General features: G+C 35.3%; 1 protein-coding gene across 7 annotated transcripts in view; it reads right to left on the bottom strand.

Annotated features, from left to right (window-relative positions):
- Positions 1 to 18,319, bottom strand: part of IFT80 (intraflagellar transport 80) — a 146,876-nt gene that overhangs the window by 45,096 nt on the left and 83,461 nt on the right. For all 7 annotated transcript variants that reach the window (XM_042956126.1, XM_042956128.1, XM_042956123.1 and 4 more), the window contains 3 exons: positions 14,803 to 14,982; positions 4,600 to 4,718; positions 463 to 537 (listed from right to left, as the gene is read on the bottom strand). In XM_042956126.1, coding sequence (XP_042812060.1) covers positions 463 to 537; positions 4,600 to 4,718; positions 14,803 to 14,982 — 374 coding nt within the window. The remainder of the gene's footprint in view (positions 1 to 462; positions 538 to 4,599; positions 4,719 to 14,802; positions 14,983 to 18,319) is intronic.

The raw sequence follows: 18,319 nt of genomic DNA, 5'->3' as shown, positions 1-18,319 counted from the left end.
AGAGAAATTCTGAGAGCAAAAAGTTTCAGAACCACTGACCTAACAGCTTATTCTTTTACTTTCTCTTCTTTAAAATAAATAGAAACAGGGGCACCTGGGTGGCTTGGTTGGTTAAGCGTCCGACTTCGGCTCAGGTCATGATCTCACGGTCCGTGAGTTCGAGCCCCACGTTGGGCTCTGTGCTGACCGCTCAGAACCTGCAGCCTATTTCAGATTCTGTGTCTCCCTCTCTCTCTGCCCCTCCCCTGTTCATGCTCTGTCTCTCTGTCTCAAAAATAAATAAACGTTAAAAAATAATAAAATAAAATAAAATAAAATAAAATAAAATAAAATAAATAGAAACAGACTGACTCCAAATGACTAATATACCATTCTGCAAATGACATGCGTTATACAGTGTTTTACTGCAATCTGAAATATTTCAACCCCAAATTCAATAGTCAAACAAGATAAACAAATTACCTTTCTGCCTGCAGAATTAAACTAACAGTTCCTTCTTTTAGATCAAATATAAGAGGTGTATTCCAGTTCTTCGTACTAAAAGACAAATAAAAAGGACACTTATTAACATTTAAAATACCAAATGCTTTTTAATAAATAGATATGTATTCATTTTAAATAGTGTCTTCAGTTTCACAGTAACTGTATATATTTCTATTACAGCACTTGGCACATTGTTCTGAAATCATTCACTTACATGTCTGTATCCCTGACTAGAAACCAAATTCTGTGTAAGTAGTAAGTACTCAGTAGTAAACATTCAATAAATGTTTACTCTAGGCATCACAATATGTGAATTGAGGAATCGTAAGTGCAAGTTCTGTCATTTATTAGCTATGTGGTTTGGGCAAGTCATTTTATGTTTCTTATCTGATACAGTAGCGGCATGGCACGGTGAGGAAAGGATGAATTTTTGGCTAGACAGATCAGGATTAGCAATCCGGTTTCACCACCTATTGTCCGTATAATCTTAATAAGGTCAACCTCCCAAGCATCAATTTCCTTATTTGTAAATTGAGATAATGACGACTCAAAGTGTCTAGCTAACTGCCTGTTATATACTAGATAGTGAATAAAGAGACATTATAATAACAATTAACATTATGAACATGAATATTTTTCCTGTAGGTCTCCCAGTGTCATTGTTGGGCTAAATGAAGATTTCTGTGAAGCATTCTGTAAACTGTAAAATACTATATAAATGTAGGCAATGATCATACTTATTGAATAAATTGATAAGTAAATAAACAAACAATTCCTTTAGTTTTTACAATAGGGATTCAAAGATAGGAAAGGGGGAGAGAACATTTAAAACTGAAAGACTCACCCCAAATAATCAAAGTTGCACAATTTAAAATATTTTATCATTCCTATATATTCTGACTTCCTCTCAATTACTTTCATGGAACCAATTCTTTAAATCAGATTAAGTCTCATATTCAGATCCAGAAAATGGGGGAAGGGAAAGGCTGCAGTAAGTGGGCGCACTGGTGGGAAATTAATATTGGCTCATGCAAAGAGTCTGATACCTATTTCAATAAGTAAAGGCATGCGCAAAACAAAACAATGAATAAACTATTAATAATAACTAGGCCTGGGGTCACAGGTATGATAAAAATATGTGCTTTTGTACATTAGAAAAAATATCATAGCATGCTTCATGTACATAGTCATTAAAACTAACCTTCATTCTTTGATAAGAATAGTGATTGTGGATTTTTTTAAAGTCCCCTTGCAAAATATCTGAGAGTTATGACAATGGAGATAGGTATATATATACATATATATAGATAGATAGATAGATAGATAGATAGATAGATAGATACATATATATATATATATATATATATATATATATATATATATCTGCCACAGAAATATAAGCTTCTTAAACCACACTGTCAAATAGAGCAAGAGTATTTTCTATACAATGATATGAAACTTCAAATGAAAATTTAACAAAGAATACTTATATATCATGTTCCTTTTTCTGGAACTTCTTTTCATATAAACCACTATACTGTTTACATGTTTGTTTTAAAAATTATATTTTTATTACTAAAAAAGGGCAACAGTTATTAAGAACTTGGACTCAAACCCTAGCTCTTCCTTTAGGAAAGAAGTAATCTGATCTAGAGTGAGTTACTTAAATACTCTCTGTGTCTTTCAGTTTCTTCATCTTGGAAAATGGGAACGGTCATACTCAACACACAGGGTAAATTAGACCATGACCAAAAAAGATAGTATAATAGAGCTCAATAAAAGATAGTTTTTGTTATCTAAAATACTAGTAGGTTTTACAATTTAATGAAATATATTTTGGTGACGATCAGTCTCAGCACTATCTCATTCCCCCTACTGCTCCCTGGTATTTCACTTTCAGAAATATTTTGTGCCTTAATAAATGTCTTGACAAGAGAGGGGAGGCAAGACTAACTTATAAAAGAATAAAAGCAATTTTATATTCTGTCACATATTAACTGGTATATGAAGATTAGGGTGACAAAAAAAAGTAAAGAGACAAAAAAAATTAAATAACAGCTGCTAAACTTTCGGTAAATATTTTAAAAAGCCACCTCTGATGCAAGTAACACGATACTAATCCTCCAGATTCAAACATTCTGTCATTGCCAATAAACTAGCAGAATAAACCCCTCACATGGAGTGGTTAAGAGACCTACTGTCTTCAAATGAACCCTAAACTGAAGAGATCTTCTCTATTTGACTCAACCCCATGAAAATTAATTATTCACATTACTATGTGCGCTAAGTGATTGTGAAATTTCTTCACATCCGATAATCCCTTCCCTATATATCAACTGTTTAACTAGGTATCTTTCTTGACTTTTCCCAAAGTCATACTGTTGTTCACTTTCATGTAAGAAAAATATTTCCCTTATATTGAGCTGCTTATTTCTTTATCCCCTCTCTTCTCTGCTTCTCCCATTTAATTCTTCCAGGCTTGGCTGCTGTCCTAAGTTGTACATTCTGATTAGTAGTAGACTTATGTATAGTGGGTGAGAATTTTTAATAATTAATTATACCAATTTTTATTGTTAATAAAACTGTATACCTTTGTCTTGCACATTACTGGGCTTAGGAATTCAAGACACTACTACCCTTCATGTTTTTTGATTCATTAATTTATCCAAAAACATTTATTTACTAAGTACCTACTACATGTTGAACACTAGGTGTATAGATGTGACTAAGACACATGTAGTCCCTATCTTCAATTTTATATTCAATGATTATAACCACATAATGTTACAAATAGAAGCACAAAATGTAAAAAAACAGTCCCTAACTATTCACAATTCTTGAAATTATCAGAGTGGTTACATTAGTTTTCTGGATAGTTGAGAAGTCAGCTGGTGGCATGCTAGAGCCAGCTTGTACCAAATGGTGTATTTTCAGGAAGTTTGTAAACCACGTATTAAAAGCTATTATTGGGGCACCTGGGTGGCTCAATCAGTTAAGCCTCTGACTCTTGATTTCGGCTTAAGTCATGATCTCACACTTCATGGGGTCGAGCCCCACACCAGGTTTTGTGCTGACAGTGTGGAGCCTGCTTGGGATTTTCTCCCTCTCTCTCTGCCCCTCTCCCACTGGTGCTCTCTGTCTCTCTCAAAATAAATAAACTTAAAAAAAAAACTATTATTTAAAATTAAATTATATAAACTTATACTTAACATATTATACTCAAAAACAAAGATAATAATAATCCAAACTTATTCCTTCCAGATTATTTTATTACATTTTACTATTATCTATGCACTTGAGAGTATATACATCTGTTGTGTCCATATGGTGGCAATTCTATACAACGGTTTGCTACTATGCATCTCTTTTCATTTCGGCCTTCAGTGACATCATAATGGTAGCTTAAACTGGCCACGGTAGAAGTATTTACATTATAGAAGTAGGTAAACACTGCAAATTGGGTTTGTTTGTTCATTTCCAGAAAGCCAGTTCAACACTTTTCAGCACATATTGAGTTACACTTTGAAAAATACCATGTATATTTGTTTTAGGCACAAGTTTCTTGGATGTACTGAATTATTCTCCATTTTCACATACAGGTAGATTGAATATATTTTCTTCCATCATTTCTGGACAACTCTGGATTATCATTATGAATATCCATGATTACTTTGGGCTATGATATTAAGCTTGAATACTTCCTTGTATCCCTATTGAACATCTTTCAGCCTATTGTCAGGCCACTAACTGTCCCTTCTCTTCCAGTGGTTAGGTGGGTCTTTTTCCCACCATTTGTCAGCTGCTCCTCTGGGCTATGAAGTTATAGTTGTTGTACTAAATTCCTTAGAACTGTGAGTAAAGTAAGAGTAAACACTATCTCAGAGAAGGTATTTTCTATTATAAAAATGATTATTAACTGATGCACAAACTTTATTAGATCTATTTTTAGTGCTCATAGCTCATTTTTAAACCATTTCTTGGTTGGGAGTTAAGTTTGGAATAAGTGAGGTTTTAAGCAAATTAAGTTTAAACCAACCCATGTTGATGTGAAAGCTCGAAAATAAATACCTCATCACAGACAAAACTCTGGATTTTTAAGAAATGCAAGATGCTTACGAGAACACATAACATTGAAGAGATGTTGAAACAACTAAGTGTGCATAGTTCAAAGACGCTTTAATGACTCTATCACGGAATTCCAGTAAATCCACTGCATCATTAAGAACGTTACGAACCTAAACAAGGAAAAATGAAATACCAACAAACAACATTAAAATACATCAAAATTTTAACCAGGTAAATTAGTAAGATTTTGAAGCATAAAAAAATTCAGGGGCACCTGAGTAGTTTAAGCATCTGACTTGATTTCGGCTCAGGTAATGATCTTGTGGTTTAGGTCATGAGATGGAGCCCTGGATTTGGTTCTGTGCTGACAGTGTGGAGCCTTTTTGGGATTCTCCCTCTCCCCCTCTCTCTACTCCTCCCTTCCTTGGGCATGCATGCATGCATGCACACACTCTCTCAAAATAAATAAATAAATGTTAAAAAATCAACCAACAAAAGAAATACACATAAAATGTCCTAGAAATAAGTAGAAATAAGTATATTTCTAACCTGAAAGTCAATTTGAATGGTCTAGCAATGGAGAAATAAGGTGAAAAATGCTATAACATTGAGATATAGCTATATATATACGCATAGAAGTTGGAAAGAGATTGTATGATTTCTGCCCCAAACAGAAAAATACCTTCTTAGGGCTAGGTTTTACTTTAAAATTTAAGTTCTAAAAAAAAGAGATACAATAATTTTAAAAAGTCAAAATGGAGTAGGAGGTATTAGTAAAGAAACCAACTGCACAGTCAAGCTGCACAGAGGGGCACAAGTATTTCCACATGTAAAAACACAGAGATAATGTATAAGAAAGCTAAGCACCAACTAACAAAGATTTCACCTATAATAGTCAAACTGTTACAAAGTCAGTAACAGAACAAAGTTTGCAAGGATTTTAACACTTGGCAGTATCTGCTAACAACCTTGATATTAATGGGACAATCTGCAGCAAATGAAGAAAAATGTTGAGCAAGTTAAATTTATCTAATCTTTTGTCGATACCAGAATGGGGAAGACACTGTAGCAAGAGGTAAAAATAGAGAAAAAGAGATTAATTGTACCTATAAGTTAGCATTTCTTTAAATTCCCCTCAAAATATTATCATCTTTCTAAATATAATATGACAATTACAGTATTAATGAAGAATGAATGGGTATGGAAAAAAAGAAAGATAAAGTCAAACTTCTTTTAACTACTTCTTTAAAGCACTTCTACCTATAAAGCATATTGTATTTTTATTATCTGCTCAACTCCCATACTCACCAAACTAGTAAAACTGCTATAACCATGATGGAGATAGCAACGTTACATATACATATATTCCTTGACCCAGAAATCTTACTTTTAGAATTCTATCACAAAGATAAATAAGCAAAATTATGAAATAACACACACACACACACACACACACACACACACACACACGCAGTACCACTAATGTCTTTAGAAACCAAAATTTTCTTACAAAAGAGCTATAAGTAAGAAATTAAGAATAAAACTCTATAATCTTAAATTTTGAATTTGAAACTTCAGTATACACTCATGATGTATTTTCATCTGTCAAAAACAAATACACTTTGGGGCTCCTGGATGGTTCAGTTGGAAGAGCACGCAACTATTGATCCCAGGGTTTGAGCCCCATGCTGAATGTAGAGATTACTAAACAAACAAACAAACAAGCAAACAAACAAAAGAAACACATTTTATCTAGAAGTAATTATCAAACCAGCAGCAAGGAGCACACCCAGCACACACCAGGATTATGGTCTCTAGATAACATTTCCCTCCCAAAAGGAGCAAGTCCTTCTTGTAAAAATTGTTGATTCCAAGTCTGGGACAGGAAATATATGAGAAGCCTATAATATCTTATCAGAAATACAAGCAAGTCATTGAAGGCATCTCAAAAGAACATAGGAGCCAATTGGTCAAAGATGGGACCATTTGAACATTAAATAGAATAATGACTGCAACAGATTGAAACACAACAAAAATGTTAAAATCTGCAAGTTTATAATGATAACATCAACAAACAATAACAATAACAAGATACAACAACAACAATAAAAACAATAACAAGATTCATTGGGAAATCAACTCATTATCTGAAGAATGGTAAATACAGAAAATACTTCAGAACTGTCTCAACTCAGGGTAACCAAATGGTTGAAAAGGCGAATGTCTTATGGGAGAACTTTACTAACAAATCCAGAAGGAATGATAGAAATACAAGACTATCATTTTGCAAATCCCAATGAAACATAGTTTTAGACCAGTATTATCAATGGCTACTAAAAATATTAAAGTAAAAGCCCAATGGGCTTTTCAGGCTTTTTCTTCATGATAGATGAATCAGACTCACAACACCTGGAGACACTGATTCATCCTAACATCACTAAAAGAGAGATAAATAGACATGTGTGTCTCTTGATGTGATGCAATAGGAAGTCCACAGCATTACTTACAAAGTGTTCTTTATACTTATCAAGGTTCTCAATCTAATAACCAGTCTACAAGAAATACTGGGCCTAGATGAACATGTTAAATGGAATCATCCCATAGAGATGCAAACAGGTAAATGTGAAAGTTTTAGCAAAACAAACCACCTGGTTTCTTAAATAAACAGATAAGAACGAGGAGAAATTGCTTCACATTTAAACAGACTGAAGAGACAAATTAGCTAAATGCAATGTGGAACTTTGTTTCCTGATGTAAACAAACCAACCATCTAAATATATATTTAGAAAATAATTGGAGAAGTGGGACCTGTTATCACAGAAAGATATATTTAGGAAACAACTGGAGAAATGTGAAATGCTACCATGGTTATGTTAAAATAAATTTTCATCTTTTAGACACTTTTTGAAAGTCTTAATAAAAAAGAGTAATGCTAGACTAATGGTAAAAAAAAAAAAAAGACACTGATATGTTTGCTTCACTCTTGAATGAGTGGGGGAAATGACTGCAAAATGAAGAGTAGTCTGATGGTAGGTGCTTTAAAGGAGCTGGGGTTGTTTTGGGAGGAAGAAATTATTGTGGTCTGAAATCAGCCATGACGGATAAGGAAGACTCTCACCTAATCTCCAAACCCAGTAATACATGGCAGAAAGAAGAAAAGCACTTCTACTTGAAAAGGCTGTGGAAGTAACACCAGTCTCAGGAATCAGCCAGTTTTTACTTGGAACAAAAATGTGAAGAGTGCTTTCAATGAAAAGGCTGGGTTGTGTCTACAAAGCCACAGATGTGTGCTGCAGGTTGCATACTGCTCAACTCCAGGGCTCTAGAATAGGTCCCCTAGAACTAAGCAGACCATGACTGTAGGTGGTGACTCTGTGAGTCTCTCTAAGTCCAAGGCTTTTTTAGGTCTTTCACAAAGGGGAGACTACAACTACCTTACAGATCCCCATGCTCTAATTTTAAAAAGACCTAGATCAGCCCACTTGTCTCACATCAAGTACTTTTAGTTCCATTAGCCAGCAGAGCCACTCTGCTGAGTGAGAGCCACTTACTGCCTTTGCCTCCCTGCTTCTGGACCAGGAGTCAAGCACATCGGAGACATCACACTCTCCATTTTTGTTCCATCTCTGGACCTGAGAGATGTTTCCCTTGTTTTTGAGTCCAGATGAGTCTTTTTAAAAATTACCTTTAAATATTATATTAAATAGACATATATTATTGATCTCTGTGGAGCCATAGATATGTCTCTTTTTCCAAGTGTGAACTTATGACACCATTATAAGCCTAGGCTCCCAGAGACCTTTTTAAAGGTCCAAAATACCAACCTCTCCTAGAAACATTTTAAAGCTAATGGAAGAAAATGAAAGTGTTTTTTTTTTTAATGTTTATTTATTTTGAGAGACAGAGAGAGACATGGCATGAGTGGGGGAGGGGCAGAGAGCGAGGGAGACACAAAATGCGAAGCAGGCTCCAAGCTCTGAGCTGTCAGCACAGAGCCTGACGCAGGGCTCAAACTCACGAGCTGTGAGATCATGACTTGAGCTGAAGTCGGACGCTCAGCCAACCTGAGGCACCCAGGTGCCCCCCACCCCAACTTTTTTTTTTAAGTAGGCTTTACAACCAGTGTGGGGCCCAATGTAGGGCTTGAATTCGTGACCCTGAGATCAAAACTTAGACAGTTAACCAACTGAGCCACACAGGTACCCTGAAATGAATGTTTTTAAAGGAAGTTATATGTTAGTTTCTTTATAGCAATATGATACGTAGTGAAAAAAACTGGCTGTTAACACAAGTTTAGGAAAATTCAATATTTAATAATACAATTGTATAGGCCTCTGCCATTATTCAAATTACAAACAGATTTCTTAAAATTCATGTTTGCCTAAAGCTTCACATGGGGGAACTCCCTTTTTTGTGAATCTGGAACACTAGAACTTAAACAGGAATAAAACATCCCAGCTATAATAACAAAACTAAAGACATTCTAGTAATTACGGTTATAATTTCAAAACTATGGTGAATCCCACATCAGAAATGTCCTGTGCCGAATTTTAAAATGCACCCGTTTACTCTGTTCAATTCAGGGAAGTTCCAGGATTAACTTCTTAATACTTGTGTCACTCAATACTTCTACCTGACCACAATATTTAGACTCCTCAGATTGACATAAATCCAAAAATTCTGTTTCCACATTTGTAAAATACTCATTTAATCCTATACATAGATATAATCATAGTAATAGTTACCATTTATTATTGTTTTACATACATCGACTCATTTAATCCTCAAAATCACTCTATTGTTAACTCTTACCTTTACAAAAGATAAGGTGACTAAAAATCAAATAATCTTGAATTATAGCAACTATTAGGAGCCAAAGCTGTGCCCCATGCTAAACTGAGTGTCAACAGAGAGAGAAAAGTAAAGTTGAAACTTGAGAAATGCTTCATCCCCACCTGTACCTTCTCCCTTCTAGGTACTTCCTCCTAACGGAGACATCAACTATCTCTTTCAGAAAGAATCATCCATTAAGATTCAGCCTGAAGGCAAGGGGAAGAGGAAGAAAACTCCTCACTCTAGGTTACTGTACACAGAAAAGTTGAGGTCCAAGGAGACAGGTAAGGCAATGAAGCATTGCTGGTAGCAACTGCCAGGTCAAGGTCTACATGTAACAATTAGGACTCAACATAATCTCTGATTTCTGAATTAATGAAACACAAATCAACCAACAGTCCATTAAGCTTCTAAGGAAATTGTAAAACGCTAAACCAGGCAAACAAAAAATGTGATTGTTCAGTCCCTGTGACAATCTGTGACCCCATCTTACAATAAAACTAATGGGTGAATAAAATGTATAGTCCTCAGAAAGGGAATTCTCCCAAGTAGGAGATCTTCCCAGAAAAGCATACCAGAGTTGCTAAATTAACCAAGCAACTAACTCTACTGCAAAGAAAAAAAGTTCTCAGTATATTCCTGGCCAGCTGGATTTTAGCTATGGACCTGGTCATCATAGTGTGTTGTTTTCTCTCTCCTCTTTTCCAAACTGTTTTCATTGCAGCTGTTCCGTTTTCCCTTCATTAGTGTAAGTTAGGAATATGGGGAGAGGGAGGAGAATAATTAAAACTCACATTTATTTATAGTTTTCTAGACCAGAGATTTAGAACTGAATGGAATAAGTAGATGAGTCTAAATTATCTTCTTTTAGGGAGGGATGGGTTTGTTTTCAATTGCATACAGAATAGCTGCATTAGTTAGTAGTGCATTTCTGAATTATATGTATATGAATAAGTGTAAGTATATCTGGTAGGTAGCTGGTAAGGTGGTGGTCAGTGATCTCTACCTATTGTTATTCACATCAGTGTAGAAGTCTCTCCACTTGTGTATGGATAGGATCTAGGAGCTTGCTTCTAGTGAACAGAATATGGTAAAAGTGATGAGATGCTACTTCTGAGTTCAGGTTATAAAAAACTGTGACTTATGGGGTGCCTAGATGGCTTAGTCAGTTGAGCATCCAACTCTTGGTTTCGGCTCAGGTCATGATCTCACAGTTTCGTGGGTTCAAGCCCTGCATTGGGCTCTGTGCTGGCTCAGAGCCTGCTTGGGATTCTCTTTCCCTTTCTCTGCCCCTCCCCCACTCAGATTGTCTCTGTTTCTCTCAAATAAATAAAAACTTAAAAAACAAAACTGTGACTTACATCTTGCTCACACTTGCTCTGGCCCTTCTCACTTGCTTGTTCTAATAAAGCAAATGGCCAAGTTGTAAGCTGCCCTTTGGAGAGGCTACATACAAGGAACTGTAGGTGGCCTCCAGTCAACAGTCTAGAAGAAACTGAGTCTCTCAGTTCAACAGATCATGATAAACAGAATCCTGCCAATAACCATGTCAATGAGCTTAGAAGCAAATCCCCCCCTAGTTGAGCCTTCAGATGTGACTAAAGCCCTGGCCAACACTTTGACTGTAGCCTAGTGAGAGACTCTAAGCCAGAAAACCTAGCAAAGCCATGCCTGGATTCCTGACCCACAGAAACCGAGAAATAACAAATGTTGTTGTTTTAAGCCACTATGTTTTAGAGTGATTTATTATGCAACAATACATAACTAGTCAGTAGGGTTGCTAAACAGCCGAAGGATAAGCCATAGCAGATAAATGTTGGTTTTTGTCTTCCCAAAATCAAATGCTCTTTTCTGGTAAATATGCCTTGGTTTCCCTCTGGGGAACCATTCTCTCCATTATTCTCAGTAACCAAGAGGTTTAGATGGGGTTGATTCATCCTCCCCTCCATCTCCCAACTAAATACTCTAAACCTAGACTTGACACATGAGACCCAGTGCTGAGATTTCTGTTGAAATTACTGGAAGGAGAAAAAGCACTCTTCTTGATGGATCTTAAGTTTATAGAAATATCAAGGCCACCAAAGAGGGAGAGGTTTTGTAAAAAAAAAAAAAAAAAAAAAAAAAAAAAAGCCAATACAGAGAAAAAGAAAGTCAAGGAAGAAAAAATGATGAAATCTTGTTATTTAAGACTTTGAATTCAGTAATTCCTCAAGTCAGTCCATTTCTTGACTTCACATAAAGAAATAAGCTTCTTTCTTCATTGCTTACCTTAAATCAATTTGAGATGAATTTATGGGGGAAAAAAGAGATTTTCAACTAGGAGGTTCCATGAAAAGGGGGACCAAATTTGTTCTCATCACAATTATATTTCCCATTGCCTAGTCCAATGCCTGGCAAGTAGGGATCACTCAATAAATATCTAGTGAATGAGTGTATGAAAGTATTTTAAGAAAAACCACTGAATAGGCCCAATTTAGCAAAAATGCAATACAAATGTTTTATAATCACTGAGAAAGTAAAAACAATAAAAACAGTGTTCTAGTTCTAAAATTTTGAAAGATTACTTACAAACATTATTGTAAGTACAAAAACAATTTGGATTAGATAAGTCATTTAAACACCTCCACTGCTCATTTTATCCCATGTAAAAATCCTCTAATCTCTAGGATGACTCCTTTTTATTATGTAAGAAGAACTCCTCTTTCTAGATATATTCTCATCTTGGGGCATTTTTGAAATTAAGGCTAGAATTTATTTAGCAATACTATTAGCTAATTGCCCCCCATGGACTATATGGATAAAATAATTATGTCCCCAAATCAATTGATTAGAACTCACAAGGCATCTTTTGTCATATACACAACACTATAAATAATGCTTTAGTTCCCAGGTTAATTAACAGAAATACCTACTTATATATAACATCACCTAGATCCAATAACTAATTTACAGGAAATACAGAAGATAGAGGAGTATGTCAAACCACACCATAGGGACACAATCAATAAAGTCCAGACTGTGGTAAACTCTGCTGGACAATTTGGTTCCTTCAGCAAATAAAGTGCAGGGGTAAAACCAGAGATGGAAGGGGAACCTATATATTAGGAAACTTAAAAGACATGTCAACCAATTGCAACATGTAAACCATTTTGGATCCTGATTTCAAAACAAACTTTTAAAAATGTGACACGTGGGAAACAGCTGAAAATTTCAACACTTTCTGCATATTTGATAATATTAAAGAATTATTATTTTTAAGGTATAATAATGGTATTGTGGTTATGTTAAAAGAGTCCTTCTCTTAGCTGTATACTGAAAATTTCACAGATAAAATATGATATCTGAATTGGCTTCAAAATAATTGGGGAAGGAGGAAAGTAGATATGGACAATGCCTGGGCCAGGCTTGGTCATGGGTTGGTTGTTAGGGCTGGGTGATGAGTACACAGTGATTCATCACACTATTCTGTCTACTTCTGCATATGTATTAAATTCTCCATAAAAGGGGAACCTGGGTGGCTCAATTGGTTAAGCATCCGATTTCACCTCAGGTCATGATCTCCTGATTTGTGAATAAAAGCCCCATGTCAGGCTCTGTACTGACAACTCAGAGCCTGGAGCCTGTTTCAGATTCTGTGTTTTCCTCTCTCTCTCTGCCCTTCCCACTCACTCTCTGTCTCTGTCTTTCTGTCTCTCTCTCTCTCTCTCTCTCAAATACAAACATTAAAAAAAATACTCCATAATAAAATGTTTAAAATTTTAAAAATAAGTAAACAGAACAAAGAAAAACTATAACATACCTAATTATTACAAATCTAGTGACCATATTATCCAAATAAAAAAATCTGGATACTTAGGCTAAAGAACATTTGAGTAGACTTAGAAATTACAAGATACATGCTTCCAAATAATTATAATAGTCTGAATTCTGAATATGAAGACAGAGGCAATTGATACAATAGGAGGAAGAAGAGTTAGAAGGTACAGTTCTCCTTTCTCTGGCAGAGGGTTTGCCATTGGTACATTGTCTCTGGCCTCTTCCTCGTATCTTTTGTCAACTAACTTTTAAAATATTTGTTGACCAGGCACCTGGGTGGCGCAGTTGGTTGAACATCTGACTCTTGCTTTTGGTTCAGGTCATGATCCCGGAGTCGTGAGGTCGAGCCCCCCTGTCGGGCTCTGCACTGAGCATGGAGCCTGCTTAAGATTCTCTCATTCTGGGGCTCCTGGGTGGCTCTGTCAGTTAAGCATCTGACTTTGGCTCAGGTCATGATCTTGCGGTTCATGGGTTCAAGCCCTGCGTGGGGCTCTGTGCTGACAGCTCAGAGCATGGGGCCTGCTTCAGATTCTGTGTCTCCCTCTCTGTCCCTCACCCACTCTCACTCTGTCTCTCTCTCAAAAATAAATATACATTAAAAAAAAAAGATTCTCTCATTCTTCCTCTGCCCCTCTTGCCCACTTACACTCTCTCTCTCTAAAATAAATAAATTAAAAATTTTTAAATTTATTTGTTGAGCATTTATTATATGCAAGACACTGGGCTTGAGTGAAATAACAGTATTGTACACTTAAGAAGCTTATAGTGCATAGATAACCCCCCTACTGGAGTTCTCTGACCTGAACAACATTTCCCTCAACTTTCTACTGCTACATCCCAACCGTCCTGTCCTTTAAAAAAATTTTTTGTTTAATCTTTATTTATTTTTGAAAGAGAGTTTGAGTGGGGGAGGGGCAGAGAGGGAAGACACAGGCTCCAGGCTCCAGGCTCCAGGCTCTGAGCCATCAGCATAGAGCCAGACATGGTGATCAAACCTACAAACTGTGAGACCATGACCTAAGCTGAAGTTGGACACTCATCCGACTGAGCCACCTAGGTGCCCCCCAAACTTCCCATCTTAGTTCACTCCAAAAGTACCTGTTTTTCCCTTCCTACCTCCCAATAAGAATTTCCCACTGTTTTCCTACTTTGGCTAGCCTTAGGTAATTCTTAAAAGGAAAAAAAAATTTTGTAAACAGGTTAAATAAGCTTATACAATTATAAATTAATAAAATAATGTAACCCTGACAGTGACTAGCAGGCTAGGCCTGCCATGGGGTCAGGTCCAGGAGTTAAATCTAACTTATTGCAGCTTCTTCCCTCCTTCTGGAACTGAATCCACATAGTCCCTAAATGCTTCAAGTTTCACCATCCCTGCCTCAACCCCATAACCACAGTAGCTGTGGGTACTCAGGTTCTGTATCAGTGAAAGGTTCTTATATTATGTCATGAAAAAGTCACCAATGGCATTGGTGAAATATATTTAATATGACTGAATTTTTATAAACTTGGTTTAAATACAATTAGTGACGATAACTCCATATTCTGTAGAGTGAGCTAATGTGAAAAGAGGCAGGTTTAATCAACCATGGAACATAATCATACCTGCATGGTCCTTCGTTTAGTTAACGTTACTTGAAAATTTTTCCACTCCCAACGCTGCTCCACCACATGTGCAAAAACAACATGCCCATTTCCACAGGCTCCAGCGATCTGAGTGCCATCAATTGACCACGCGATGTTAAATATACTGCCGGTGTTGGGCTTTTCCAAAGCATATGACCACTGGGGAAGAAAGAATGAGAGTAAAATCAATTCACTGGGAAAAAAAAATTTAAAGGAGTTTTAAATTGAGCATACATTTTAAGATAATTTTTTAAAAGAATGTGGTTTATCCTAGAATTGAGAAATTTTTTTCTTGATAATTGTGTACTGAACGGAAGATACAGATGTAATTTTTAAAGTACACTGTAGAATAATATGATAAAAGTGTATAAAATCTCTCAAGAACTGCAAAACACTCACACTGTTTCCATTCACATCACTACTTTTAAGTAATAATGCTGAATTGGTAAATAAGAAGTCTGTAGAAAAAAAAAAAAGACACCATACTTTTCTTAAGGACCTCTATAGTCCTTACACTGAAAGGCTGATTATAATATATCAATAATTTTATGTCACTAAAAATTGAAACTGAAGACACAATATAACTAAGACATCTCTGACACACATTTTAAATCATGAAAGAATAGGTTAATGGACCTTTTTTTTCTTGTTTTTTCTTTCATAATGTAGTAATATAACCTCTTCTAGAATCTACTTATCTCTCTGAGAAAGTTATCTAAAGGTATCAAGAAGCATCATCTAAGACAAAGGAGACTTACGTGTGTGTGTGTGTATGTGTGTGTGTGTGAATAAGACAGTCAGAAAAAGCCTTTTAAAAGATGACATAACATGCATTTTCTTTCATTTTTCAGATGCAAAATATGTATTTGCTAGAAGGATGATTTATTTATTTGACTAAATTTGCATACATTCCCTTTCCATTCTTCCAACCTTACAGCTTAAAGTCAAATTGAATCTTGATTTTTTTGTTGTTGATATTTTGGTTGTTCTTGAGTGCATATTTATTTTGCTGTACATTATTGTTGTTTCAAATATATTCATTGTTAGCTACAGGTTCAATGACAAAAAATGTGGAGAAAATTGAAAAAATATAGAAAAATATTCATTAATTCATAGTACTATCAAAAAAGATTTTAAATTCTCAATAAAGTTCATACATACAATAAAAATGCTGAATGACTCTTACTACTCATTGACACTTTTTTCAACTGTCCTTCAAACCTCTACCTATTGCTTAAGTAAGAGGCCCTATAAGAAAGTTATCGAGGAGGAGATAATGAACAAACTTTCCCTTCATCAGCAGCATAAAAATGTTAAAAACCTCCTTTTCTGAAATTAAGAAGAGTAAGTTCAACAAAGGAAAATATACAATAGTTGAAGTCATCTTTTTAAAAATAAGTGAAGACAATATCAACAATACAAACAATCTACTTCTGTCAATAAAAAAATTTCATTTATGTTTGACAAACAGAATTATGACATACTGCATGACTACTATTTTACATAAAAATTATGTGGTTGGTATAGACAAATGAAACTCAATTTATTAATATGTAATAATAGATTGGACTAGGCTTATGGCACATCTATCATTCTAAATTTATTCTCATGGTGTAGATGCAAGAGAAATCTTATTTTATTTTTTTAAAATGTGTATTTATTTATTTTTGACAGAGAGAGAGACAGCACAAGTGGGACAGGGTCAGAGGGAGAGAGAGAGAGAGAGACAATCCCACGCAGGCTGCTCACTGTGAGCACAGAGCTCGGAGTGAGGCTTAAACTCACAAACCATGAGATCATGACCTGAGCTGAAATCAAGAGTTGGATGCTTAACTGACTGACTGAGCCAACCAGATGCCCCAGAGATCTTATTTTAAATTGTATTTTAAAACCATAGATTCATATTTTAAAACTATTTACTTTAAAGTATGATTTTAAACTACCAAAAGAACCAAATCAGCCAGAAAGAAACATCTTACTAAAATTAAACATAACAAAATGTATCTAAGAACTCCTAGAGGCCTAATCCTAGCTAAGAGGAGAAAAGGGAAAGGGATGTTTAGATAATACTTTCATCACCCTATATTCCTCTGATGTCTTTCATACTCCAGGTACAACAAATATAAAATCTGCACAACAGGGACGTCCACTCTCACCACTGTTGTTTAACATATTGTTGGAAGTCCTGGCCACAACAATCAGACAACAAAATGAAATAAAAGGCATCCAAATTGGCAAAGAAGAAGTCAAACTTTCACTTTTTGCAAATGACATGATACTCTACATGGAAAACTTGAAAGACTCCAACAAAAAACTGCTAGAACTGATACCTGAATTCAGCAAAATTGCAGGATATAAAATTAATGTACAGCAATCAGTTGCATTTCTCTACACCAATAACGAAGCAACAGAAAAACTGATAATTGCACCAAGAACCATAAATAATTTATAATTATTATTCATTATATTTATAAATAATAATTATTATATTATTATTAAATTATAAACCATTTATAATTGCACCAAGAGCCACAAAATACCTAGGAATAAAACTAACTAAAGAGATAAAACATCTATATGCTGAAAACTATAGAAAGCTTATCAAAGAAACTGAAGAAGACACAAAGAAATGGAAAAACATTCCATGCTCATGGATTGGAAGAATAAATATTGTTAAAACATTAATACTAACAAAGGAATCTACACATTCAGTGAAACCCCAATCAAAATAGCACCAGCATTCTTCACAGAGCTAGAACAAACATATAATCATAAAATTTGTATGGAACCACAAAAGACCCAGAATAGCCAAAGAAATGTTGAAAAAGAAAACCAAAGCTGGAGGCATCACAATCCCAGACTCTAGCCTATACTACAAAGCTGTAATCATCAAGACACTGTGATATTGGCACAAAAACAGACAAATTGACCAGTGGAATAGAATAGAGAACCCAGAAATGGACCCACAAATATATGGCCAACTAATCTTTGACAAAGTAGGAAAGAGTATCCAATGGAAAAAAGACAGTCTCTTTAGCAAATGGTGCTGGGAGAACTGGACAGCAACATGCAGAAGAATGAAACTGGACCACTTTCTTACATCATACACAAAAAAAATTCAAAATGGATGGAGGACCTAAATGTGAGATAGGAAACCATCAAAATTCTAGAGGTGAAAACAGGCAACAATCTCTTTGACCTCAGCTACAGCAACTTCTTACTTGACATATCTCTGAAGGCAAGGGAAATAAAAGCAAAAATGAATTATTGGGACCTCATCAAGATAAAAAGCTTCTTCACAACAAAGGAAATAATCAACAAAACTAAAAGGCAACCAATGGAATGGGAGAAGATATTTGCAAATGACATATCTGATGAAGGGTTAGTATCTAAAATCTATAAAGAACTTACCAAACTCAACACCCGAAAAACAAATAATCCAGTGAAGAAATGGGCAGAAGACATGAATAGACACTTTTCCAAAAAACACTTCCAG

The sequence above is a fragment of the Panthera leo genome, chromosome C2, assembly GCF_018350215.1.
Source record: "Panthera leo isolate Ple1 chromosome C2, P.leo_Ple1_pat1.1, whole genome shotgun sequence".
Lineage (NCBI taxonomy): Eukaryota > Metazoa > Chordata > Mammalia > Carnivora > Felidae > Panthera > Panthera leo.
This window is presented reverse-complemented; position numbering and strand designations above follow the sequence as displayed.